At 40.0% G+C, this 26,351-nt stretch overlaps 1 protein-coding gene across 3 annotated transcripts in view; it reads right to left on the bottom strand.

Annotated features, from left to right (window-relative positions):
- The window catches only part of DCLK1 (doublecortin like kinase 1), a 254,179-nt gene that overhangs the window by 119,490 nt on the left and 108,338 nt on the right, over nucleotides 1-26,351 (bottom strand). For all 3 annotated transcript variants that reach the window (XM_087757350.1, XM_087757349.1, XM_087757347.1), the window contains exon 4: nucleotides 5,132-5,231. In XM_087757350.1, the coding sequence (XP_087613476.1) occupies nucleotides 5,132-5,231 (100 nt within the window). The remainder of the gene's footprint in view (nucleotides 1-5,131; nucleotides 5,232-26,351) is intronic.

Genomic DNA, 26,351 nt, shown 5'->3' with positions numbered 1-26,351 from the left:
AGGTCTTAGAGTAGGAAAATAAAGGGGGCACTGGATGCAAATCCACAGGAAAAATAGCTTCTTTCCTTCTGCCCTTTCTGAACCATTAGTCTAAATGGTACACACAGCCAGAGGACCAGTCCCTACTGCCTTCATTTGTTTCTGCCTTGTACACAGAATATCTGTCTCCAAGGCCCAGCAGTTGTTGACATTTGAAAATATCACACTGCACTGGAACACTTTATATTTATGCCTCTGTTGAAAGCAAAGTTATATCTCAAAGTCCCCAGAACCCACCATTACTTTCCAATTGCCAAAGCACGAGTTTTTGATGAGGGCAGAGTAAGTCAGCCAGCATGCTCTCCACTCCTAACTCCAGCCAAAAGCTGCTTAACACATCAGTCTCTGTCCTATAAATCAGGATAGAGGAGGACTATAACCGATTTCCCCTTCCTCCCTCTTTTAGGAAGGACAGAGTAAACGAGGTTACAGAAACCTGACAGTTATTAACAGGGATAAACATGATACTCCTGACCTTAACCGCAGTTACTGAATCAGATGCGTGTGCATGGCTCCATGCGCACATGCATGTGTGCGGACGCCACAGGACTCAGATTTTCCTGGCAAGTTGTCTGCTGCTGGCAAGATGAAGCAGTAACACTGCTGGCACAGAGATTCTGAGCTGAGGACTAACACAGGCCAGCAAAGTCAAAGTGAAATTAGGTTTCAAAGATTCCAGTCTTAATTTTCCCCTAGAAGAGAGTCATTCTCGTCATTGTTTCCATAACAGTAATATGTGCTCTTGACAAGCTATCTGCAGTTGTTTTCACATCCAGACATTCTATGTTGGTTATGCTCTGCTTGGAGGCAGACAACGGCTTTGGTCAACCGAGATTGCAGCCTTTTTACATGATGCATCTCAGTATGTGATGAAGTCTGTCATACTTAGGATTGTGCGACTCAAGCTTCCAAAGCACTCAGCCAACATTAACTAAACATAAAAAATAATTTAATTTTAAAAAATTTAAGTCTGATACTGCCAGCCTCAAAAACTCTCATATTTTACAGTGCTAAGAAAGAAATATCCATATAAGCCAAGGAGATGTTCTCATTTAGGGCCAATCCCATGAGTTATTTACATTGTCAAATCCTATTTAGGTACCTAAATAATAGCTGATTGCAAATATTTTTGAGACCGTGGCCCTTAAACGTTAATCTCTGCCAACAAGCAGCTGAAGGCTATAGAAAACCATCCTCTGACTTCTTCTCTTCTTTGAAAATTGAACCACCATCGGTTAAAGAAAACCTGGGATTTCTGGGAAAGTGTCCAGAACTGCAAGCTAACAATGCCTGAAGCAGCCACTGCCATATTCTACGCTGAGGAATTTTTCTTCTTACAAGCTGGCTGATGTAATGTGTGCTTCATTAATATAATGTTTTTGTGCTTACATTTCCCATAAAAACTTTCTATGAAAATAGCATTGCCACTGATGCTTGACAAACAGGGAGTATTTACTACATAATTTTATGGTCGTTCCCATGCATCTTTATGTCCCACCTGCAGTTCTCTTGACGGAAGTGTGTGTGGTTATTGTATCTATCAATTAGGTCAGATATGGAGATGATTGCTACGAATTACGATGGGTGTGGTATCTATTGATGCTGTATTTCATGCAATAAACAGTGTGCTTAATATCAAAACCATCTGTACATCAAGGAAGAGAGAAGAAACTGCAATATTTAGTGCCGACTGCTTGTTTTGCTCTTTGATGGATCCCTAATTAACTGACTTTTCTTAACTGATTGCCAAGGGGATATGCAATGCCTTTTCCTGAAAGACATAAAACAGAGAAGGGAGATGATACAAAGAAGGAGCACACTCCCTCTTTCAAGGACAGGTTTGAGCCTGAAGTCAAAACAATGAAAGGCTGAACAATTAGTTCAGCCTGAAGAAGAGAAAATTGATGAGGCTCATCGCAGTCCACAGATTTTTCAAAGAGAAAGGAATCATCTGTTTCCCATGTTCACAGTAGATAAGAAAAGTAGCAATGGGTTTCATTTATAGCAAGGGAATCTGGGGTAAGATAGCTGAAAAACAGCAAGGAGAGTTCACCATTGGCACAGAACGTCCCAGGAGATTACATATTCCTCTTCATCAGAGGTGTTAAAGGGGCAAGTATGTCAGAAAGGACATAGGGAATGTTAATCCCACACTTAGACAGGGAGATTGATTCACTGACTTCTAGACTGGTTTTTCTAAATTTCTGATTCTATGCCTTTGAGAAGGTGTTATCCTGTGGTAGGAGTAAGCCATGGGAGCAGGATGAAGAAAGATGACTAGAAATAGTGCAGACTAATGAGTCTTTAGACTTTTCCTTTCTGATGGGGTGGAATTAATCTCATCCTAAAGGTTTTTTCAACAACTTTACAGAAATACAATGTAGATAAAACCAGCTAAATCAGGCTGATCTTTGTAAAGATCCCTTTACAAGAGCATCCAGACATTTCTGGAGCCTAGTTTAAATGGACTGTTCTAAACATCCGCCTTCAACTGAGCCAATCAAATATCTACCATCTACCTTGTCAATAGCTCTAATTTTTATTTACTGTGAAAGAGACTGGCTTAGTTGCAGGTACCTACTCTCTTGATACCTAGTGTTAGCTAAAATGAATCCCAATACAGGTGATTGGTTTTCCAATCCCAGAAACTTTGTCTCTTGCTCGCCTCTAATATCAGGATCTCTGAACCCAGACCACAGAACAAGGGCATTCTTCCTCCCTGATAAGTAATTCCCAAAAGCCCCTCTCTCTACTTTCCTTTCCCACCTTCAAATTTTGCTTTTCTTTACTCCTTAAGCTTCAACACCTTAACTGTTATTCTCATCAACTGGCTGAAACTGGGAAATACTGGAGGGATGTAGTGACAGAGACTAGCACAGTGTTGCTTCAAGCTGCTTTTCAGGGAAGCAGAGACAGGCTTTCCAAGCCTTGCACAGTTGGGCAGTACTTACTAATAATTTTAATGTTCTTAGATTAACTATGAGGAACACACAGACACACCGTGTAATCACACAAACTTCATTTCCCAAGCAAAACAAGCTAAAAGGTCAGTTGTTCATTAATTCTCTCTCCAAATCTTGCTTCTACCTCAGACAAGGCTGACTAGATCCGTATCAGTTGGTACATTAGCTATTAATGGCAAGCAACCTAAACAAGTTTTCTGATACAAAACTTCCCCAAAAACAGAGAGCAAAGTTGATATACACTTCACAAAGGAATTGGAGACATAGTCTGGAATCTAATTTTCTGCTCTTTCTTCAATTCTGTAGTCAAAACAGTCAATGTTCACTGAATGTTTATCTAGTAGAAAAGCAAACACCATAACAAATTGCTAAAGTTGTATTTTCAGCCTAGATTTTAAGCTTTTTTTTTTTTTTTCAGCTCAGCATAATACAGTTTTAAGCACCAATCTTCCAGAGAGAGATAGTGCTTACTCAAAGAGATGATGATATGTCAGACAAATAAAGACTAGGCAGAGTCAGGCTATGTCTGTACTTTGACACGAGACCTCCAAAAAAAGAGCTATGCACTTCAAAAAGGGATTTAGACAAATCGGTTGTCAGCACTTCTCCCTGAGTCAGCTCTGGAAAACATGCTGCAGGATTCACTGTGAGGAGACAGCGGGCAGCCGCAGGTGTCATCTTTCAGATAAGAGACACAAGCAAATCCAGACTATGCAGTCAACTACCTGGCTCTACTCTCATTAAAGGCAAGGATGGCCGTGCTGGCCACATTGCCATCTGGGAAACTCCCCTGCTGCCCAAATACATCCCCCTTACCTTTCTAATTCCTGTCCTAAAGATGGATAAAGTTACTTTTCCACAGTTAGTACATTTTACCTTAGAGGCAACTACAACAATTTCATTATTGCAAAGAGCAAATCTGGTGCACTATTTGATTATTACTTCCATATTATAAGGTCTTCTAGAGGAAGGCGGAATGTGTGCTTGCTTCTGTCTATGCCTGATACAAAATGTCATTCCTTTGCCCCGTAGCAAAGATACCTTTTTTTTCAGACTCGTCCTTCAGCTCACAACGTAAGGTCTGTGCAAGACTGCTTCTTCTGCTCCTACACAAGCTAATGGAGTGTTTCTCTAGATCCAGGTAAACCAAGAAGCCTTCCAGTTCCACAGGTTAGTCAGGGAAACACAATTGTACCATCTTTCATTCTGAATGTATATTTGCATCAAAAACAGTGATGAAGTGGTGAAGTTAAACAAGCACACACATGATGACTATGAAGTAGCTACTACTGTAACAAATTCTTTTCTGATTGATTTTTCAGTCAGCTGTTCTTTGAGACCTTTGATATTTCAAAAAAAGATGAGAAGAGTTGATACCAATGGATTACAAGCATACCCTGGACTGAGAGAGAGTGCAGTGGAAATAAAACCTTTGCTGGGTCTTGCTCTACACAAAAATAAACTCAGCTGAAGTGGTATCTTTTTTTTATTATTATTTATCAGCTTATAGGTTTTTTCTTACTACTGTGGTTCCTAAGTTAGGAATATTCTTTGTAACAATAAAGGTATTTGCAAATCAAACATGTATTTTCCTTAAAGGACTATGTACATTGATTACATTATTGTATTAGTCAGTCTCTGAGAAAACAGAGAACTCCCTGAATTTTCTCAGATGACTCTGTGTGCATTTGCTGATTATATTTATCTTCCATACAGAATTGTATCTATCTTTCTTTATCATACTACCTGTGAAGCATTATCTAAATCTCAATTGTAAGAACTGTGAGGTTGAAAGATTGTGATAAAGAAGCAGAATATATTCAAAGAGACAATAAAGACAAAACGCTAAGAAAGACCTTGCAAAATAGGAATTCCACCAAACTTATTACTATTTCCTATGGTATATGAAATTCAGGCTGAAGTAAAGTTTTACACTGCATAGGTAGATACATTTCCCTTGCAGGTTTATTGTTGCTTTCAGTTACCTCTGATTTTCAGTATCTAAAGAATAAAAATATTTATTGTGTTTCTGAAATCAATTTAGGTGATACAGTTTTGGCTTAATTAGCATGATATGGAAACCTGCCCTCTACTTTGGTTGTAAACATTTTAAAAATACGTCTTCTTACCACTTTCATCCAGCAAGAAATCATCCTGGTAACGGAACTTTTCTGGTCCACATGCAATAAAAATGTCATCATCGCCAAAGAAATCCTGAAGGCACATCACCTGCAAGTAAAAAGGAAAGCAAGGCATTGTATGAAATACCTCATCATGAGAATTGTAAGAACAATAAATCCCTCCTTGTCTCCATCTCCATGAAAACTCTTCACTTTTAATGGAATCAACAGGGCTTCATCTCCAGATAAATTTCAAAGCTGTGCTCTGACCATCTGTTACAAGTGAGAAACACTTTTATGGACACTGCAGGAACAGAGAGATAAGACAAAAAGCTGTAACTGTCACATTTATTACATGATGCATCAACAGGGTATGAGGTAAATGCCTTTTGTTTACGCACAAGGTACCATTCAGTAGTTAGTGGATAATTAATTTGCTTTTGAGCCTACATTTCTACCCTTTGACTGCCATGAAACAAGGTTACAGCTTTGTATGCAGAATTAAATGTAGTTATTTCAGCAAAATCTCCTGTACAGCAAATGAAACTCATATGAGTGAACTGAGTCTCCCTCACACACCTTTCATCTTCACCCGCAGAGTCGATGTGAAGCCTCTTCGAAGGCACCAAGCTGAAAAATCAGGTGAGCTGGGAATGAGTCTTCTACTGAGTAAAAGAATAATCCCTTTCTAGTCCCAAATATGAACAGTCAGGATTACGTTGGTGTAGTTTTATGTCTATACATGAGATTTCTTTATAACCGCTTTTAGCTCACAAGGTACTACTTATCAGTTTAATATTTCCAGTTATATGACTATTTTTACTAACGTTCTTAAAGAAAAATCAGTAACTTTCCAAAAACCTGACTTCAGACTTATTGATCCAGTTTTGAGAAATTTTTAAAACAAATTAGGTATCAGACTATCTTCAAAAAAACAAAGACACTTGGTGAACAATATTATAAGCTCTGTTTCTGCTTCACATTTACAAGAAGATTTTAAAAGGCTATGTCTGCTTATTTTTTTTATAATGTTTTGTAAATAAATAGTGTGCTAATGTTTGAAGAGGATAATTTCACAGATAGAGTTTCAAGTCAACAGAGTACAGACAGGAAAGCAGCACATAAAGAATTTTTAAAAATTGACAAAATAGTTGAGAACAGCCCAGTTGAACCAGATCACTCCCCTCATAAAAAACAGGGGAGGGGGAGAAGTCAGCATTTAAAGCCTACAAAAACACAAGTGAAAGAATTAGCTAATGAGATTAGACAGACATTGCCAGACTTTGGCATAAAAACAAGCACCCCCCCAACCTGCAGTGACTGGTGTCTAGGGGTTATAAAATTCATATCATGCTTCCTGGAAACATGCCTGAAGGCTTTGGCATCTACAACAGTTATGAGCCGCTATGCTAGAAAAATCTTAAGAAAGAAAAATAGTGGTACATGTCGTGACTTGCTTGCAGATTAACATTTGTCATTAAAACCACTTTAAAGCTAGAGCAGTACCAGCTGAAAAAAGAGGAACTCAAGAGAACAACTAGATGAAATAAATACCCCAAAAGAAACAAAGGTATTCCGAAAATTATCCTCTCCTTAAGTAATGCACATAATTCTAAATTCAGGTCCACCACAACCCTATTCCTATCAACACTGTCATCTTAACACCACATAGTACCTGAACACCAACATCAAAAATGTAAATATTTGATGGAGCTTTTTACCACATTCCTACTCAGTTTATGTTCTATTAGTGCATCAGCCTCAGCAACCTTTATATAAACTCATTTACTTCCCATCTTTTTTTTTTGTCCGCAAGACATATCCTGCCTATCTTCCCACCCCACACTCCCACCAAGCTTCAAACATCTCTTCCCTTCAGTCAAGTTCCTCTGAAATTGTCACCTCTCCTAAGTTTGCCACACTTCTGGGGAGTGATAACCTTTACATTTGTGTTTATACTAAGCAGAGTATTAGAACTGAACAAATAATAAGCGACCCTAGGCACCAAGTTGAGCTATTTTGATAAAAGGCACAAATGAAAATTAAATTCATATTTGAATAAAAAAATTGTATAGATTTAATAAAACTCAAAAATGCTTGGCTCTGTCCAGTTAAGAGGGTTTCATTCAAGCCTAAACAAGACATTAAAATGGAGGTAACCAGGCTCAACTATGCCAGTATTTAAAGCGTCTCAGGTTCAATCAGTGCAATTTATATGCAAATAAGAAAGAAAATAGGATTAGCACAACAGAAAAATAATTTGCACTTAGATATCCTTGTTTTTTATTAAACTTTACACTTATAATTTAAAGTGTTCTTATGCTTGCCTTTTTTCTCCATGATCTCAGTTACCTACTCTGTATGTAAAACTATACATACTTCTTACAGTTTGTCTTGCCTCCTGAGGTTTTAATTTGGGAATTATAATTCTAGGTCCTAGAAAGCTCATAGCAAGAGCATAAGTTCCCTCCAAACCCATCTCCCTCCAGAATAACTTCAGGCTTCCAGTATCTTTTTATATTATTTATGGGAAGCCTTGACATGTCCTTCACTGTCTGCTTTCTCCTCTGCAGCATTTTCCACCCTTTCTGTCCCAGCATCCCTGGCCCGCTCCACTCCCCAGCTCCCACTCCTCAGAGGTTGCACTGAAGGGCCTTTCCAGAAGGCATCTAACACATACACAGCACCCCCTTCCAGACTTTTTCGGAGCGAAATCTGCAAGCACTTTCTATTCACACTCAGTCATCAGCTAAGCAACAGGACCTGCTTTTTATTACCCATTTTCACTTCTGAAGACCACAGCTCCTCAAAAGTTACAGTTTAGAAGATCAAGGATTTGTATCACCCGTAGCAGACTGTGCCAGTGATGAAGAGGCCAGTGTGCTCTGTTGCACGTGATCAGCTTTAAAATTAGTCAATTTTTAAAATAGTGAATTACAAAAGCCTCCCTGAACATTTTTGTTGTTTTCAAGTCACAGAATCCATCTTCCTCATTTTCACAAATAAGTTTTTATGTTCCATATTCCACCAGGACCTTTCTCACAGTGGGGAAAACAAAGTTTATGCAGCAGCAGTCAAACATACACCTTAAGTAAAAAGAAACCGAAAAAAAAAAAAGTACTCTACCACACACCTGGTACTAGATATACAGTGACACTTGTAAACAAAAAACTTTCTGGCAAAGAGGTGAAACTTAAAGCTAATGGTGTCTCTCTTACACCCTGTAAGGGAATGAATAAATAACAGTAACATTACCAGAGGCCAGGGAGTCTCAGGCATTACAATCCTTTGCATCGGTGGTGAGAAAAATGACAAGCAGCAGCAAAGAAAATCGATCACCAGTACGGGCTTCAGGCAATACGCAAGTCACATAAAAACGCACACCCAATGCAAAACAGAGGAGAGACAGCAGAATTTGTCATGCCTAAACTCACTTGAGCAAGTTGTACAGGCTGAAGCCTAGATCCCCCACAAATCCTTATCCTAGTAAACAACTTAAGAATCCCACATGCCCTTCCAGTGGGAGACACAGGTGTCTGCCTAGGAAGAATCCCGAATTATTTCGTATCTCAGATGCTGGTGTGGCACTTTCGCTAGAAGCCCAGAGGGGACACGGGGACCCAGCCGGGCCAGGCACAGCCACGGGGGGAGCATGCAGCAGAGCAGCAGAACTGCCCCAGAAGGAGAAGAGGGAGCAGAGCAGCAAACTTGTCTTCCAGTCCAGGATCAGGACTGGCTTTACACCATAGCACGAACACTATGGGCATGTTAAAAATTACCTTCACTTTTCTTTCTTTTTTTAAACAGGCGAGTACCTGGAACCAATGAGAAATCGCTGAACTATTGCGGAGCCTTTTGTTTTCCTGAACTGGTGCAAAACATTCAAGCTGTTAATATTCACCTCTTTGAAGTCGGTAACTTTGTTACGGAGACACTCCTTCTTACATCTTCAAAAGATGCGAGAAATTATGCTTTATGTTTTGGAGCACAGATGACCCTAGAGTAAGAATAGCAGCTTGTAGAGCCATTACCTGGTTTTATTCTCTCACCACAAGTGAGAAAGAGCAGTCAGTAGTGGTGTGGAGGAGGTGCAGAGGGAGGGAGAGAGGGAAGGGGGAACAGAGGGAAAAGAGAGGGGAAAGCAGAGGGGGAAAGAGGGAGAGGGAGAAGAGGAAGGAAGGGAAGAAGGGAGGGATGGAGAGAGGGATTGAATCAATCCTTTCTCTAAAATCAGAAATGAAAGCTACAGATGAAATCACCTTTTATAATTGCTGTGTTCTGGCTATATATAGTAGGGTCAGGAACCTTTTTGAATTCATGTTTTAAAACAAACACACACAAAAAAAAAAAAAACAGATCAAAATTCTTTGCATTTGTCTGTCACAGCAAATCAAATACTTTCCTATTGTCTTAAAGTTGACCACATATCAAGTTAATACCAACTCTGAAATTTTTAAATAAAAAAGAATCAGAAACTCAAATTTTCCTCTGCATTCAGGAATAGCTCACAGCACCAGCACAGTACACCACCACCACCAGAATTACTAACTCTCATGGTTTTTTTACAATTTTCGTAATGCTGGGTTCTTGGACAGAAAAGGAGGAGGGAGGTGTTTTGTGTGTTTGCCTTCTTTTAATAACAACAACTTAATTAGACTCAAAGCTGAAAGCTATTTTGGATGAGCAATGAGAAAACCTCAAGCTGGAGTGCCCTCAGGCATCACGGCTGTTGGAGAGCCGGAAAGAAAAGTGAGGACAAAGAAATGAGGTGGTAAAAGAAAAAAGATGCAGAAGGAGATCTCAAATTATAAGTGGGTGTAGGAGTTTTCTGAAAAGAAAAAGAGAAATGAATGATGGCAAATGGAAAACATGAGGCGTAAAGGAAGGAGGAGACAGGGGCTGCAAGGCAGGAGCACACACCGAGGGTGACAGAGCAGTAATTGAAGCTGGTGTGGAAAGAGCAGCCCAAAGGACAGGGCAGGCAGAGAGTCAGTGGCAAGTGCCTTCCAGACTTCATCCTGTAGCCAGCCAGCTGGGAAGTTTTAAAGCTATTTTAAAGCAACCTTTTTGAACCTGAAACAATCTCATGTTGAGTTTGATTATCATTTCCCTGATGGTGAAAAAGACATTAAAAAAAAAACAAACCACCTTTATCCTTGGAAAAACCTCAGTGTTTAAATGACTCATGATTTTAAGACTCTGACTGATTATTAATTCTGTGTCAAGTTTGAGGAGTTTTATTACAGAGCTGGTTTTCATTTTCCTGCTACTTTTGGTTCACTCACCCTCAATATTTAATTCCTAGGCAGGTCTCCTTAGTTCTTCATATGTCAAAGGAGGTCACTATACCTCTGTTCTACTATTTTTCTGGGGTCTTTTCCCTTCTGACTGATTTTTCCAATAAAACAAAGCCCCTCCTGGTTTTAAGATATAAATTGATCTATACTGATGTCTTCCCTCTATTTTCATCCTTAACCAAACTATATTTTCCACTAATCACCACCTCTGCGGTACTTATTTTACCCATTTCCCCACTCTTGTCTATTGCTTCATGGAGGAACATCTCAGATTAGATCCTGAACTGATTTCACTGCCATCTACTACTGGCAGTCAGTAAGAAGTCTCATAACAGCTATCGATTTTCCTGAGAGCTTATAAATCCACACAAATTGTTTGTATAGGTATTAACGTAGTCTTGTTTAACTTCATAACCCTAGCAGAATTACGGGAACAGAAGAGACCTCCTACATTACTACATTTCTGCCCCAGCCAGTATAGGGCTGCTTCCAATACTAGCTTTCCCAATGCTTTGTTCGGTTTGGTGATGTATTCCTTACTATGTAGAGCTTCCCTTAGCAGAAAGACCAGTAAAATAACCAATTGTTACTCATTCAGAAGGATTTCATGGCTTCAGGAAAATCAGAAATTAATCATTCCATACTGGTATAATTGCGCTTTAGGTCATTGCTGTAAAATGACAAATCTGAACATATCAATAAGGCTTTTAGAAAGCGGAAAGAAAACTACTCATTGTTTCTAAATAAATTTGATATCAAGCTTTGATATCAAGCCTTTTTTTTTTTTTTTTGAGGAACCTCAGCCATCCCCATTCTGTGTGGACTATGGAATGATGGCAAGAAATATCCTTTCTGAGGGAAAGGAATTAGACCTCAACAGGAATTCACAGAGCATCACATTTGAGTATTTCCTTCCAGTTTAAGGCAAGACTACTCCCCTTCCTGTTGGCTCAGGCTCTGAGGCTTTTATTCCTGCCCCTTCACATTTATCTGTCATTACACACATGCCACTTCTTGAGATTCAGTGATCTACAAAAAATACAATTTATCATCAGCATATATGTACTTCATCTCTCAGCTTCTGATCCAAGTTCTCTCCTCAGGTGGTGGCTTAGCTGAAGGCATTGGGAGATATCTGCTACACATTTCCTAAGTTGAACGGCACTGAATTCATTCTTTTCTGTTGGAGTGAAATCTCCATGGTGACAACTGCATCATCAAGCTGTGAGAGCTTTTCAGTGAAGAAGAGCATTTTATCATGACATTCTCATTACAAGAGTGCCCTCTGTAAATGAAGAGGAGATGTTACCGTAGGGGTTTCTGTAATGAAGACATGTTACCGTAGGGGTTGAAACTGGCTGAAGCTACACGGCAATGCTGTCTTTACCAACTGGCTTGTGAGGCCACATTGCAGATTAATGCCTCTGAAACAGTACATGTATCCCCCCAAATTAGATGAATACAAGACACCATCATAGTTAGAAACAGGAATTTTTGTACTCAAACTCAGCAGAAATAGCTTGCTATTGTGCTGCCTCACAGGAGCGGATGGAAAGCAAGCCAGTGCCCTCAGGCCCAGGGGAGCCGTGCTTCACCCCACGCACAGCTTCCTCCTTAGCTGCCTGCTGATCAGCACTGGCTCAGGACTGACCACTCTTCATTTTATTCCCTCTGTCACCAATAGAGAGGTTGCTCTATTCATTTAATTGTTGAAGATGTAGTATCAGTCTGCTTCTACAATTTGTGTATTCATCAACATGCATTCTGTGCTATACACAACTTGGCCTTTATGATCTTTATCCAGCTAAGACTTGGCAAATAAATCACTAGGAATGAAGTATCTGTTTTCCTCAGTTAAAATATGTATTTCTGTCTTGGTCAGTAAGGGCTTTTCATAAGGACAAGAAAACCTTTCCACACTACGCTTTATACACTAATCTTACTATCCTCCATTTTGTTTTTCTGTGTTGCACTAAATGATGGCGTGCTTAAAAGAAAACCAATCTAAGTTAAGATCCCAGGTTTTGCAATTGTGCCATCACCTTCTTCTTGAGGAACACGTTTAATTTGTGACAAATCTTTTTAAAAACTTTCAAATTAATCCTCTAAAGTTCAGATAAAGATAATAGAAACTTGGCAGTTCTAATACACTGAAACTACTATACCTTGGCCTGAAACATTAGGTGAGACCTGAACAATTTCTTTGTTAGATTAAAACTAATTCAGTAAACAAGCTGCTTTGTTACAGAATTTGAGGAGAGCAAGGGATATTTCCCAACAGGTAACCATGGGCTTATGCATGAATGCAATGCTGAGAAGCACCAATATTCAGTTTCATGAAAGGTTTCTCTGCGGGAACCACTAACGTGGCCAGTTCAAACTCCTCCTGGCAAAAATTGCTTCATGGCAGACAGGATAAGGGCAGCGAGAACATGGCTCCTATCCACACCCAAAAATGACTGCTCCTCGACTGTTACCTTACTTTGACAGCTGCACCAACACACAGTTGCACTGACTAGTTAGTGTGGAGCAAGATAACACACATTCACATGGGAAAGAGGAAAAATGCACAGAGAGCATCATCAAGCCTACAGTGGGCATCTCCTCCTTTCACCTACTTTTGCATCTCCTGCATCAAATATAATCTTGCTACCCTCCAGTTTGTTAACCAGTTCATTGCTTCTTTTGTCTCTTCACTCCACTATTCAAACCTCGCAGTGTACTAAAACTTCATTTCCCTCTGCACCTCTTACTTCTGAAACTCTCCAGCGCTGCCGCCTGTTCTTGCAGCCACCTCTAACTTAAAACACTACTGTTGCCCTCTCACTTTAGTTCTCTCTTATAAACTCAGCTCTCTACATCATACATGACAACAATATATCTTGCCCAAAGCAACTCACATTTCCTCTTCTACCAGACTCCATTTTCTCCCCTACATACGAATTCTTTGAGCACGCTCATTCCATTCCCTCTATGGCAACAACACTAATTCTCCTCCCACATTCTCCTCTTCATCACCCTCTGAAGAGCACCACAGGCATTAAGTTGTGGCTCTTTACAATCTCTCCATTGCTCCACTAAGGATAGTATTTGCAAATTCAACAGCAGCCTCTTTCTAAAATGCCTTTTCCTCATTCTCAATTTAACTCCAATTTATCAGAGCCACATAATTTCTGTGGAAATCTCCCTTCTGGTTTTCATGGTACCATATATTTAGTTATTCTCCTGCTTGCAAAGACTGCAATCAATGCATTTCTTTGCAGTTTCAAACCACTCTTTCATTTCTGGAGTGGCTTAGTCTTTGTCTCCTTCCTCTTATTCTGTACTACGTCCTTGATTACAGTCATCAGGAGACTCTACACCTTCTATATTTCCAACTTCAGAGCCTGCTATATAAGCTATAAAACTCTGCTGGCTTCCCAAGTCCATAATCTTAGTGTGTTTCCCTTTTTCTTTACATCCTAAATTTAGAATATAGCTTTCCTCCTTAGCTCCCTATATAAAAGGGGTCTCAAATAATTTGCTACTATTATTGAAACCTTAACTCAATATACCTCTTTTACTTCAACTACCCAGCTCCTGCCTTGTAGCATTCCAGTCTATCCAAAGCAACTACAAGTAGGCATTTCAGAGGAGCATTTCAGATCTTGCAGTTATCAGATGTGAGGTGAACAAACACCTTTACTAGCTTCACCCAACCCTCTAATGGTCAAAGACCAATGAAGCATGAGCTTTTGCCCTTGCAAAACTGGGGTGCATTGCAGGTTCATGCTATCTACAGAAAAACACCACTCTCAGTAGACTTTCTTCAGAGCCTTTTTTATTTCTGCTATACCAGTTTTGAAAGTGACTATCATACACAATTTAGATTGGGGAAACCTGGATCTGTACAGTTTACATAGCAAGCAATAATATCTCATCATGTTTTATGCATTTTATCTTTATATTTGATGTTTATTTGGTTGCCAATATGGATTCAACAAAGGTCTTCAGTAATCCACAAACTTACTCATCTTTTTTGGGCACTGCACTTCCCCAAGTTATTGACAGATGCCATTATTTAGTCAGAATCCAAGGTTTATGTGCTGCAGAGATTTTGCTATCTAAATAGGATAACATGAGATGAACTGATGAAGGAGAGCATCACAGTAAAAACACAACACTGGTACTTCTTTACATGGATACTCATACTCAAGGTCCCAAAACTTACTCAACTCCAAAGCAGCATCCCAGGACTAAAAATAGTTAAAAAATTCTGAATAGTAAGGTTCAACTCTGCTTCTTTGGGGGCTTCAAAATTTTTATTGCTTGGCATTTTCTACAAAATAAGAATTTGCATTTCCAGCCAGGTATATCCTATGTTTTGGCTGGAAGTACCTTGTGGCATCGACTACTCCTTAAACTACTGTAAAGTGTCTAGCAAATCGCAAACAGTAACAAACAAGCAATAACTTGCGTAAAACAGGTCACATGATGCTCAATCCAATCCCCCCCAGAGTCAACAAAAAGACAGACATTCGCTCCAAGTTCTGAATCAGAGCTGTATCTTATTGTTTTGTGGTCCAACAGGTGGCCCATAGCATTTTCTTGGCAGACAAGAGGCTGCTAGAGCATAAAGCAAGGCAAAAGCAGCTGTATGTCCTCTACTGTCTGCCACACAGAAAGCAGGATCAGGCATTATTATTGCCTCTTGTGTTGGTACTGAGAAAGGATAGAGGGATGCTCTCTTCACCCAGCAGCTCTGCTCAGTAACACCTACTGGAAGCAGCAGCTGGCCAGGTATCGGTATGTTGCAGCACAAGTCAGAACTACTCCCAGGGAAAGCCAACACCACAGGTGTTATCTCAAAAATAATTGTATTATTATTCATAATATTATCTATAATTGTATTTAAATTAATATTTTAATTACATTTAAATATTTAAAATTTTTATTAATAATACAAAAGATAAAGCTGAATCACTGTATAGATTATTCAGGCAAGTAAGCAGAAAGGCATACTTACGAGCAATTCAAGGTCTGCGGCAATTTCTAAGCAATGTTTTTGGCAAAGAAACAGCAAAGCGAACCTTCAGGTTCAGAAGTCCAGCTGGATTAAGAAGCGGGATGTCCATCTGTCACAAGCGCATCCCCAAGCATTCTTTTTCCCTGTCAAATATGCAGTGCATATTCCTACACCACAATTAAAAGGGAGATAACTTTGCAGCCCCAGAGCCCAGACAATCTTGCTTATAAAAGTCAAACACATACATCAGCTAAACATTTCTCCTAAATAATGAATCACATGGCCACATCAACTACAGTCTTATTTTGTATCGAAGGAAACTGAATCCTGCTAGTCACCATAAAATATGCTCCTGTAAATCCCACGGCAATTGCACAACAGATCAGCATGCTTGTGATGGACAATTCAAACAGCAGAACAAAGCTTTTAAAGGGACAGAGAGGAAAAAAAAACCCACACATTTAAAATAAGTTATCATTAAACAGAGGATGGTTTTTTAGTACAATCAAACATTGAGAGAACAGCTGATGTAACAGCAGAAGATATAACTAATGGGCCAGTGGAAAAACAGTTGAGACTTTGATGGCAGAGTTCAACTACAGCTGGATTAATTTTTTTTCTCTGCCGTATTCATGTATTTTCCTGTTCCAGCTGCAATACAACACCACCATTTAGTGGTCAGACACACAAAGTGCAGACTCCATCAGCCGTTCTGTATTTTTGTCCAAACAGATGGCAAGTATTTTAGGAGTAAATAGTGTACTCACATAATCTTAAGAAACAGGAAATTAATATTACTCTAATTTTGATCGCTAAGCAAAATAAAATTTCTTTTAATTTAGGTGCTTGACTAAAGCCTTGTCAGAGATACTAAAATAGTTTCAAAGACTACGTAAATAAAACTGGAATATATTACAAGTTATTACCAGGAAAAAAATGATGCTATCTCTCACAACTCTGTGGACTTCTTTTGAAAAGTATCTGAATTTCATAACGTGTGTATTCAAGGGAAACAACTTATACAGCTATACAAGCTGTCCTTTGCTGAAAAAGATAAATGCAGTACCATGCCCTTGTGAGTTATTTATTTCATGTTTATTACTGAATTCTACCGTTAAATACTCAGGAATAGAAAAATTAAGCACAGGATATGTTGCCCATGATCTAACGAGTGAGGAATCCTAAGGAAGCTTGTTCACCCACTTACACTAGTATGACTAATATCCTCTGTGTCAAGATGGTGTTTACTTTTACTTATTTGCTATTCAAATCATTGTACTCCTGCAACTGGACTTGAACAAAAGCTGCTGGTTTCAGAGCAGTGTCTTAAACTATCTTAAGCACTTGCCAGTGTGTTCTTCAAAAAGCAGTAACACTTGAGAGCTCGTTGGCTGAAGAAGGCCTTTGTATAACAAAACCTCTTATGAAGAAAAAACCTACAATTTGAAGGCCACGTAGTAGAATACTCAAGTGGCTTTTTGATCATCAATCATGTTAAAAGTGAAAATGCTATTTTTTTCATTGGTTGGGATATATTACTTTTCTATAATACCGTGCCAGATATATTCAAAAATTACAATCCACAGCTTTGTTATGTTTGCAATCAACAGCAGAGCACTGGACTAGATTCTCATGTCTATGTGTAAAGTTTCTAAAACAAGCACGAACAATTAATCATGAATTTCCATTGTTCACATTTCATGACAAATTTCAGCTGATTATTTAATCCTATCCTTTTAGTTACTTAGAGCAGGTAAGTGAGGGGGCAGAGACCAGCTAGATGAAATGAATTCATTCAAAAGAAAAATGCAGTCAGATGCCAATTTCTGGGAATTATAATTACAGGCTTGGACATAAGAAGGAAATGTCTTTTTAAAGTACAGATAAAAATATTTTTCAGGGTAAGCTTCTAGGGCTAGACGAAATTAAACATTGTACTCAGTCATGCTCACTGTGTTTAATAAATGCATTATATATTAGCCCATTTCCTCAAAATGCAATTAGTGGGTCTGCTATTTCTGAAGTAGTTTTAATGTATTTCCCCCCAAATCTTGCAAACTTGGATTTTATTCATAAATCTCAAAAATACGGTGCACATGATTAACTTTTGTCAAAATCTGTTCTTTTCCAAATACTTGCAGATCAGTAAAGCCTTGTGATTGCAATTTCTCCTTGAATTCAGTATGTTTTTTCAACCAAAGACACTCTCATCATTTTACCTGAAAGTGTTCAATAGTGTTATTTCCATTTTCAATTAAGACATTTATCAGACACATGCCATAAGGCAAGTAAGAGTCCTTGAATTAACTCTTAGAGCAGAAGCACTTGATTAATTTTTCACCACAGTCCACTATGTATTTTTCTAGAGGTCTGCTTATTTTTGCAAAGTTTTGTTCAGCAGGAAGCTATAAGCTGCGTCCTGCTCTGCTTGACTGGCCAGATGCTGCTCTCTACCTTCCCAGCTGGGAATTGTGGTAGCAAGCTGCAATCGCTTTTTAAGACACTGGGAGATCACACGGTCTTCCTGTGGAGACTGTGGGAGATATCGCTTATCTGGGAATTGGTCTGAATAAAATTTTCTAGTTGTCTGGATCCAAATCCAGATAGAAATCTTCTATTTGGAAATTTGCTTTAGATACTGCAAATCCTTCTATAACAGAAATTGTATTATATACATCACTAACAGACACACAAAAAGGTCAAAGTTATGGTCTACACACCATTATGAAAGCATCCAAGTTACAGACTACCATGTCATCAGGTCCACCTGGTGGTATTCAAGGAGGCAGTTTCTGGAAAGCCCCCTAGAAAAAAAGATTTCCTTTTGTTTGGACTGGTCTTTAAATTCAGAGCAATCTGCCTCACAGTATGTCTTTGTCAAATGCGGGAATATTTCTGGCTTTCTTGTTCTTGTGAGAGAGAGAGCATGCACTACAGAAGCAGGCAGAAACATGAATTCAGAAGAGTTAGTAATATCTGAACCGAACCTATCACACCTCGTGCCTGCAGCAGAACAAGATTTCAACCAGTGATTCAAGTACCAGAATAGTATTGGGTGCAATAACATAGAGCTACCCAAATACAGGTAGAGATGGGAGACTTATTTTTGCCTTCTTTTGAAAGTGTTTTAATTCCGAAATCCCAGTGCTACAATGCAGGCATCACTTTAATGTCCACGACACAACGTCCTCATGTTAGCTTACTGACTAATGGTGGACTCCGTTGATAATGCTGTAACCTGCATTTCTTTCAGGCATAATCATTAATAAAAAGCATGCAGGACAGCACTCCAGCATATACTGTCTGGAACGTAACTGAGATGTATGATGCCTTTTGGCTAGATACACATGCTAAGTTAAGGCTCAGCATGCAACACTGAAAAAGAGCGACATGGTTGACTTCTAAAAAAAAAAGGAGGAAAAGGGAAAACAGATGTCAAGGTTTCAACAAGTCATTGCACACTGCAGCTGGAACCAGTACAAAAACAACACAAGTATGCTGATAATGTAGCATTTCATGTAACGATAAGGGCAATAAAATAGCAGAAAATGCAAAACCTCGAACGGCTAAACACCTTCCTCAAATTCCACAGGGCAAGTTGGGCTGAACAGTAATAGTAATCCTTTCAATAGCCAGATCAAATGATTCAACTATTAAAGCTCTTTATATTCAAGAAAAGTGAAAATTGAGCGATTCCCTTTCTTCTAAGTGCAGAATACGGACAATAAATCTAAAGTCCAATCCAAACAGACATTCAGATGCACGCTATCTCATCACCATCACTCTTGAAACTATTTGGCAATAGTTTCCATTATTACAACAGATGTTAACAAGATGGATAGAGAGCATGTTAAGTAAACATTAATATTAATATATAAGTATCTATCTAGCAAAGCCACTGTTCAAATTATACACTTCCCCAAGAGCATTTCTTGGGAAATTAGTCAGAGAATTTGTCTTGCTGGTAACTGCTATAAATTCAAGTTATTTCCATTAACAAAGACTCTGACCTTCAGAACTATGCAACATAAACAGGGTCTACATGTTTAATCCATAACTGGACTCTGGTGGAGTGATTCTCATAACTGAAAAGCCGTTCTCACTGCGCTTTGGCTCCTTACGACAGAGCAGCAAAGGTAGGAAATGTGCAGAGAGAATCTAACTTACAAAAATTTACAACATGAAAGAGTTCAAAAGCTTAAGGATGAAGAAAGAGCAGACACGAGCAATAATCACAGAAATCTGGAATTTTAAGCCCAGCTCTGTGGAAGAGATACCTCAGGCAGAACAGTGTCTCCACGACGCAGGCAGGCTGGTTACAACCGTTAAGATTTCTGAAGCATGCTGAACATGGAGATTGCTTTCTCATGTAAATGTTTCTTACTGGAACACAGACTATTGCTTATGAGTCTTTCAGTACAGCAAGTTCTAGGACATTACTAAATCTAGCAAGTAAAAAATGAGCAGAGTTTACAAATCCATGAATATGACACGAACCATCAAGATGAGAGCTGACATCAAAGAAAGCAAGCAAAAAACTCAGATTTACACTTGGAAAAAGGATTTTACAAGCAGTAAGAGAGTCACAGCTGGCTACTCAAAGATTTAAGAATTAAAAAGAAACTTGATAAGAGGTAGCTAAACAAAAAGATGCAGTCAGTTAAAGTTTCAAATAAATCCAGGCCAGCAAAACACAGAATAAATTAACATAGCAATGGGAGGTGAAGAGGAGCTTCCTCAAGCACATCAGAAAGTTCTAGCACGCTGACGTAGAAAACAATTCCTTCAAAATCCCTTCTATTTTACTAGAAAAACTTTTTTTAATATTTAAACTGTAATCTTAATCTCAGCTCTAAACTGTGAAAGGAGGTACTTTTATTAAGAATAGATAGCCAGAGTTGTTTATTTTAAGATTAAAATTATTAGAATATACTGGTACCAATACCAGTATTATTAAAATATACTTGTTGCCTAAGAAAATGTAAAGGAAAATTTTTGGCTGCCATACAACCCTCTCGCATTCATCACTGACCCGACAGCTGCGCATTTAGAGATTCCACAAGCGAAGAGCGTTGCATTCGTGCTTAATTACTAGAAAGTTCATCCTCATCTGTGCACCTTTAGGGTGACTTATTTTAAGCTATAGCATAGCTTAGAGGAAACATGTGGAGGCGTAATAAGTGCCAAAGGAATTTGGAAGTGTTTTGATTCTTTTTGACATAATAAGATATATCAAACTGACACCCTGACGCAGATGCACATCTCTGCTGGCAGTGCAGTATCTCTTACATGCAATAGTCGTACCAAAAATATTTGCCAGATGCGCTTGGAAATGACATGAAATTTGAAGAATTTCTTCATCACACATTTGAAGAACTGACTCAAAAACCAAATGGAATCAAAAAGATGAAGCAATCTGTGCTCAGGCACTGCAGCCCTAAATAACTTGTTGAACTGGAGGCCCAGAAGTCCAGCAAACCATTCGGCACTTCGGCTGTTCCTTACACAACTTTACAATCTTTCAATTTGTATCACCTATGTTCTGATTCTACTACCTATTATGAACTCCAACTTAACAGCCTTCAGCTAAAAATCCTTTACTTCTGTGATCCTACAACTTTTAGGGAATGATGCGATAAAGAAACATGAAAGAAGTCAGGCTACAAAACGTAGGAGAACTTAGTGCATTTGCGATTCAGAAGGCTGCTAGGCGCAGATAAGTTCAAGAAAGAAAGATACAATAACAGAAAACAGCACCATGTTGGGAAGGGAAATTTGCACCAAAAGCAATTTCACCCGTGGTAATGCCCTGCTGTGTTTCTGAATTTCCTTTTTATTCACTGATGCTTTTCTGCAGCACAAAGGGTGAGGTCCACAGGAGGATCGCTGAGCTCCGCACTGCACCCAAGTTCAGTGTTTGCATCCAGAACGACTCAGGAAACTGAGTTAAATCCATATACATTTCTCTACACATCCCACGTATATCAATATCAACAGATCCAAAGATCCCGGGATACTATTTGTAAATGTCAACATAATGAACCAGAAAATTTCTGGCCTATGAGGAAAAAAAAAAACCAACCAAAAAAAAAAAAAACCCCAAAAAACCCAACAGATGAAGGTTTGTCCAAACTGGTTATGTCTCCTACGTTTAGGTATGTCTGTGAAATGTCATAGCCCGAATCTCTCTCCTGTGCTTGCATATGGTTTTGTTGTTGTGGGGTTTTGAGGGGTTATTTTGTTAACTGAGAAACTGAAAGAACGGAGTTGCCAGCTCAGAAGCAAAGAGGGGAAAAAGGTAAGTGTGTTAACCACCTGAGGGCAAAGATGGAGCTGTGGATACACTAACTGTCAAAGCTGGGTCATTTGTTCAGAATTAAAAAAAAAAAAAATTATCAAGTCAGACAAAAGCAGCAAGAAGGAATCTACTACACAGCCCACAGATGGTGACACACTCTGATGGGAATGGAAGTAATTATGAGCCAGTCTTAGTTCTGGGACTCTTCAAGGAGTCCTTGAATGATACTCACAAACATTAGGCACGTGACAGGGGATAAGCACTCTCACTTATATTAATGGCAAGGCTCCAATTACTCCAACTGGCTTCATGAGTTTGGAAGTGTTGTTAATGACTTTCAGCAAGTGCAGGTAATGCTTCAGAAAAAATATGAGATGCTGTTCTTTCTTAAGAGATACTGCAGTAACAGCTTGATATTGGAATCCGAAGTTAAATTCTTTTTGTTGCTTAAAGGAAAACCTGAAAAGGGGGAATATGAATACAGAAAAATCAGAGTTTCACAACCGTGCTTGCAGAGCACTGCCAAGTGCATAACTGTTCAAGGGCGCTCTGCATAGTTACTTTTCTCAATCTATGTTAGACAGCAATGTATATGAGATGCATTTGTTTTGTATTAACTACATAATTACAATTTTCTAGCAAATTTATAATAGGCAACAGACTCACTTAGCCAAAAATACCTCAAACATACACCCTTACTTGAGCTTTCCCCGTCTTTTAAAATCAAGTTAACTCTTTCAATCCCAAAGATACTTCTTTCCATCCCTTTGCATTTTTACAGAGGTAGTTACTTTGACCCAGAATAAGCTCTCAGAAGGAGCCAGAGAGTTTAGAACCACCAGTGATGCATCTGTATAAGGCCATTATTAGGACTCAGAAAGGTGTTGTATAGGTCTTTTACTTGCCAATATATGATTTGGGCATAGTGTAGGTATTAATCATAGAATAGTTTGGGTTGGAAAGGACCTTTAAAGATCATCTAGTCCAACCTCCCTGCAATGGGCAGGGACATCTTCAACTAAGATCAGGTTGCTCAGAGCTCTGTCCAACCTGACCTTGAATGTTTCAAGGGATGGGGTGCCTACCACCTCTCTGGGCAACCCGTTCCAGTGTTTCAGCACCCTCATTGTAAAAGATATCTTCCTTGTATCTAGTCTGAATCTACCCTCTTTTAGTTTAAAACCATTACCCCTTGTCCTATCACAACAGGCCTTGCTAAAAAGTTTGTCCTCATCTTTCTTACAAGCCTCCTTTAAGTATTGAAAGGCCACAATAAGGCCTCCCCGGAGCCTTCTCTTCTCCAGGCTGAATAACCCCAACTCTCTCAGCCTTTCCTCAGAGGAAAGGTGTTCCATCCCACTGATCATTTTTGTGGCCCTCCTCTGGATCCACTCCAACAGGTTCATGTCCTCCTTGTACTGAGGACCCCAGAGCTGGACGCAATACTCCAGGTGGGATCTCACCAGAGCAGAGTAGAGGGGCAGAATCACCTCCCTCGACCTGCTGGCCACGCTTCTTTTGATGCAGCCCAGGATACAGTTGGACTTCTGGGCTGCAAGAGCAGATTGCCGGCTCGTGTCCAGCTTTTCACCCACCAGTACCCCCAAGTCCTTTTCCTCAGGGCTGCTCTCAATCCCTTCATCCCCCAACCTGTACTGATACTGGAAATTGCCCCGACCCAGGTGCAGGACCTTGCGCTTGGCCTTGTTGAACCTCATGAGGTTCACACAGGCCCACTTCTCGAGCTTGTCCAGGTCCCCCTGGATGGCATCCCATCCCTCAGGTGTGTCAACTGCACCGCTCAGCTCAGTGTCATCTGCAAACTTGCTGAGGGTACACTTGATCTTGCTGTCTATGTCATTGATGAAGATATTAAACAGTACTGGTCCCAATACAGACCCCTGAGGGACACCACTTGTCACTAATCTCCATCTGGACATTGAGCTGTTGACCACTGCCCTCTGAATGCAACCATCCAACCAATTCCTCATCCACTGAAAATCCACCCATCAAATCGATATCCTTCTATAGAGAAGGGTGTTGTGAGGGACTGTGTCAAAGGCCTTACAGAAGACCAGATAGATGACATCCATAGCTCTTGCCTTGTCCACTGATGTAGTCATTCCATCCTAGAAGGCCACTAGGTTGGTCAGGCAGGACTTGCCCTTGGTGAAGCCATGCTGGCTGTCTCAAATCACCTCCCTGTCCTCCATGTGCCTTAGCATAGCTTCTAGAAGCATCTGTTCAATGATCTTCCCAGGCACAGAGGTGACACTGACAGGTCAGTAGTTCCCAACGTTCTCCTTTCTACGCTTTTTAAAAATAGGTGCAATGTTTCCCTTTTTCCAGTCCCCAGGGACTTCACCTGACTGCCATGACTTTTCAAATGTCATGGAGAGTGGCTTGGCAACTGCATCAGCCAATTCCCTCAGGACTCTGGATTGTATCTCATCAGGTCCCATAGACTTATGTATGTTCAGGTTCCTCAGGTGGTCTCAAACCTGATCTTCTCTTACAGTGGGAGGGACTTTGCTCCCCTAGTCCCCGTCGTGCAGTCCATCCACTCGAGAGGTGTAGGAAGAGAGGTTAAAACTAAGTTATAATAAATTGTCTTTCTTTTCTCCTGCTACTATACAGAGAGTGAATGTATTGACAGAAGTTAACTTCATGAACAGAATGTTCTTCAATGGAAAGAGACATATTTTTAAAAAGGCAATTCAGAGCAGGAGCAAAACTTTAAGTGCTTTCAGTTACCTTCAAGAGGTATCTCACTGCTGACAGGCATAGCTTAGAGTCTCAGTAAAATCCAGCCTTACTCGTTAACCTTCGTAAATACATTTACTTGGCATCCCTAATTGTCTCAAAACTTCCTAAACCTGCAAATTAGTGTAGGAGAGGGACAAAATAGAGACACAGCAATGGAAAAGAAAAGAGCACTAACAGAGATTCATAAGATATATCTAAAGATCCTCCAGACTACATGAGAACTTGCCTCTGCAGATAGAAACTTGATCACACAAGTAATGTATTAATTTCTTTCAAGTGACCCAGAAGTTGATAGAAAAATATTCGAGAGGGGAAAAACCACCCACTGTTTGGAATGGCACAATGACTCAACCAACTTGAAGGCTCAGTAGAACATAAAGCTCTATCTGGGGCATCTTTTAAAACATTTCCTGTGCAAAGATAACTGTCTACCTTACTGAGTTTGTTAGTGGCCACTTCAGAATGAAGTCACTCTTGAAAAAGAACCGTCATCCTCACGGCACACGGCAGCCTTGCCTTCCCTCCTAACCAGCCATGAATATTCAGAGAATTGAATACTGCTTCTAAATGAGGTTAAATAGTTCCTTGTCCATCTGAAGCGGCTCCAGAGGTCTTAATTCAATTCTAATCATCCAGCGCAGTCTTCAATCACTTTGCATACTAAAGCTCAGCAACATATGACAAGCTTGTTTGGTTTATGATGATTTCACCGAAGTTTTATTTAATGCTAAAAGTTAGCGTTATTAAATTTAAGTATGTATTTGAAAGCGGTGATGCCTGGTGATAGCATCCTTAGAAAATGCATGTACTCTGCAAGGAAGGCTGGAGAGGAACGGAGGCGGCGGCTGGGCGGGCCCCGATGGGAGGGGAGCGGAGCGGAGCGGAGCCCCCGGCCCGGCCCGGCCCGGCGCCGCTGCCGCCTCCCGCTTGCACGCAGGGGGGAGCTCCGGCTCCGCGGAGCCCCGCCGCCGCCGCCTCTCCCCCGCTTCTGCGGCGAGAGCCGAGCAGCCGCTGGGTTTGCTTTATTTTATTTTTTACATCGCTTTACAGTCGCTAGCAAAGTGACTTACGGCTTCATACTCAGCACCTTTATATCCAGACAGGCTTAAGGGGAAAAACAGCACGTAAATGGAGAAATAAAGGGGAAAAAAGGATCATAAATGAACTGTCCTACATCCTCAAGGGAGCTTTCATTGCAGAACTTCAAGACCAGTGACTTTTGGTTTTTTGCAGGTGAGAAATCTATTGTTTCCACCCAGGAGTAAGCCTTTCTCCCTTTCTGACATTTCAGATGCACAAATGTAGTTTTTCTTAAAGCTATGCTCCTCTGAGCAGTCACCCAAGCTAGTGCTTATAGCGTGAAATTTGGTTTTCACACTTGCTCCCATTTTTTCTGAACATCAGGAAACAGATTTTAATGTGAGGGTGACTGAGCACTGGCACAGGTTGCCCAGGGAGGTTGCAGAGTCTCCAGCCTCAGAGATACTCAAAAGCCATCTGGACACAGTCCTGGGCAGCCTGCTCCAGGTGACCCTGCCTGAGCAGGCGGGTTGGACCAGACGACCTCCAGAGGTCCCTGCCAGCCTCAACCATTCTGTGATTTTTTTCCTTCAGTTCATTTTCTCCTGCCATCGCACTCTCACTCTTCTTTCCATTAATATCTGCTGCCGCAATTGCCTTATTCCCACCCTGTTGTCTCTCTGCTTACTCTTCATCTCCTATTTTTCACTCTTGGACAGTGAAAGAATATTCTGCTCTTGGGAAGTAACAGGAGAGTCTACATGTTTGACAATTGGAGATAACGATCAGATCCTACTGAAGCATCTTCCATCTCTATAGTAACATGGGACAAGAGGCACTACA

The sequence above is a fragment of the Nipponia nippon genome, unplaced genomic scaffold (assembly GCF_047370975.1).
Source record: "Nipponia nippon isolate SJK-2023a ecotype South Korea unplaced genomic scaffold, ASM4737097v1 scaffold_2, whole genome shotgun sequence".
Taxonomy (NCBI): domain Eukaryota; kingdom Metazoa; phylum Chordata; class Aves; order Pelecaniformes; family Threskiornithidae; genus Nipponia; species Nipponia nippon.
This window is presented reverse-complemented; position numbering and strand designations above follow the sequence as displayed.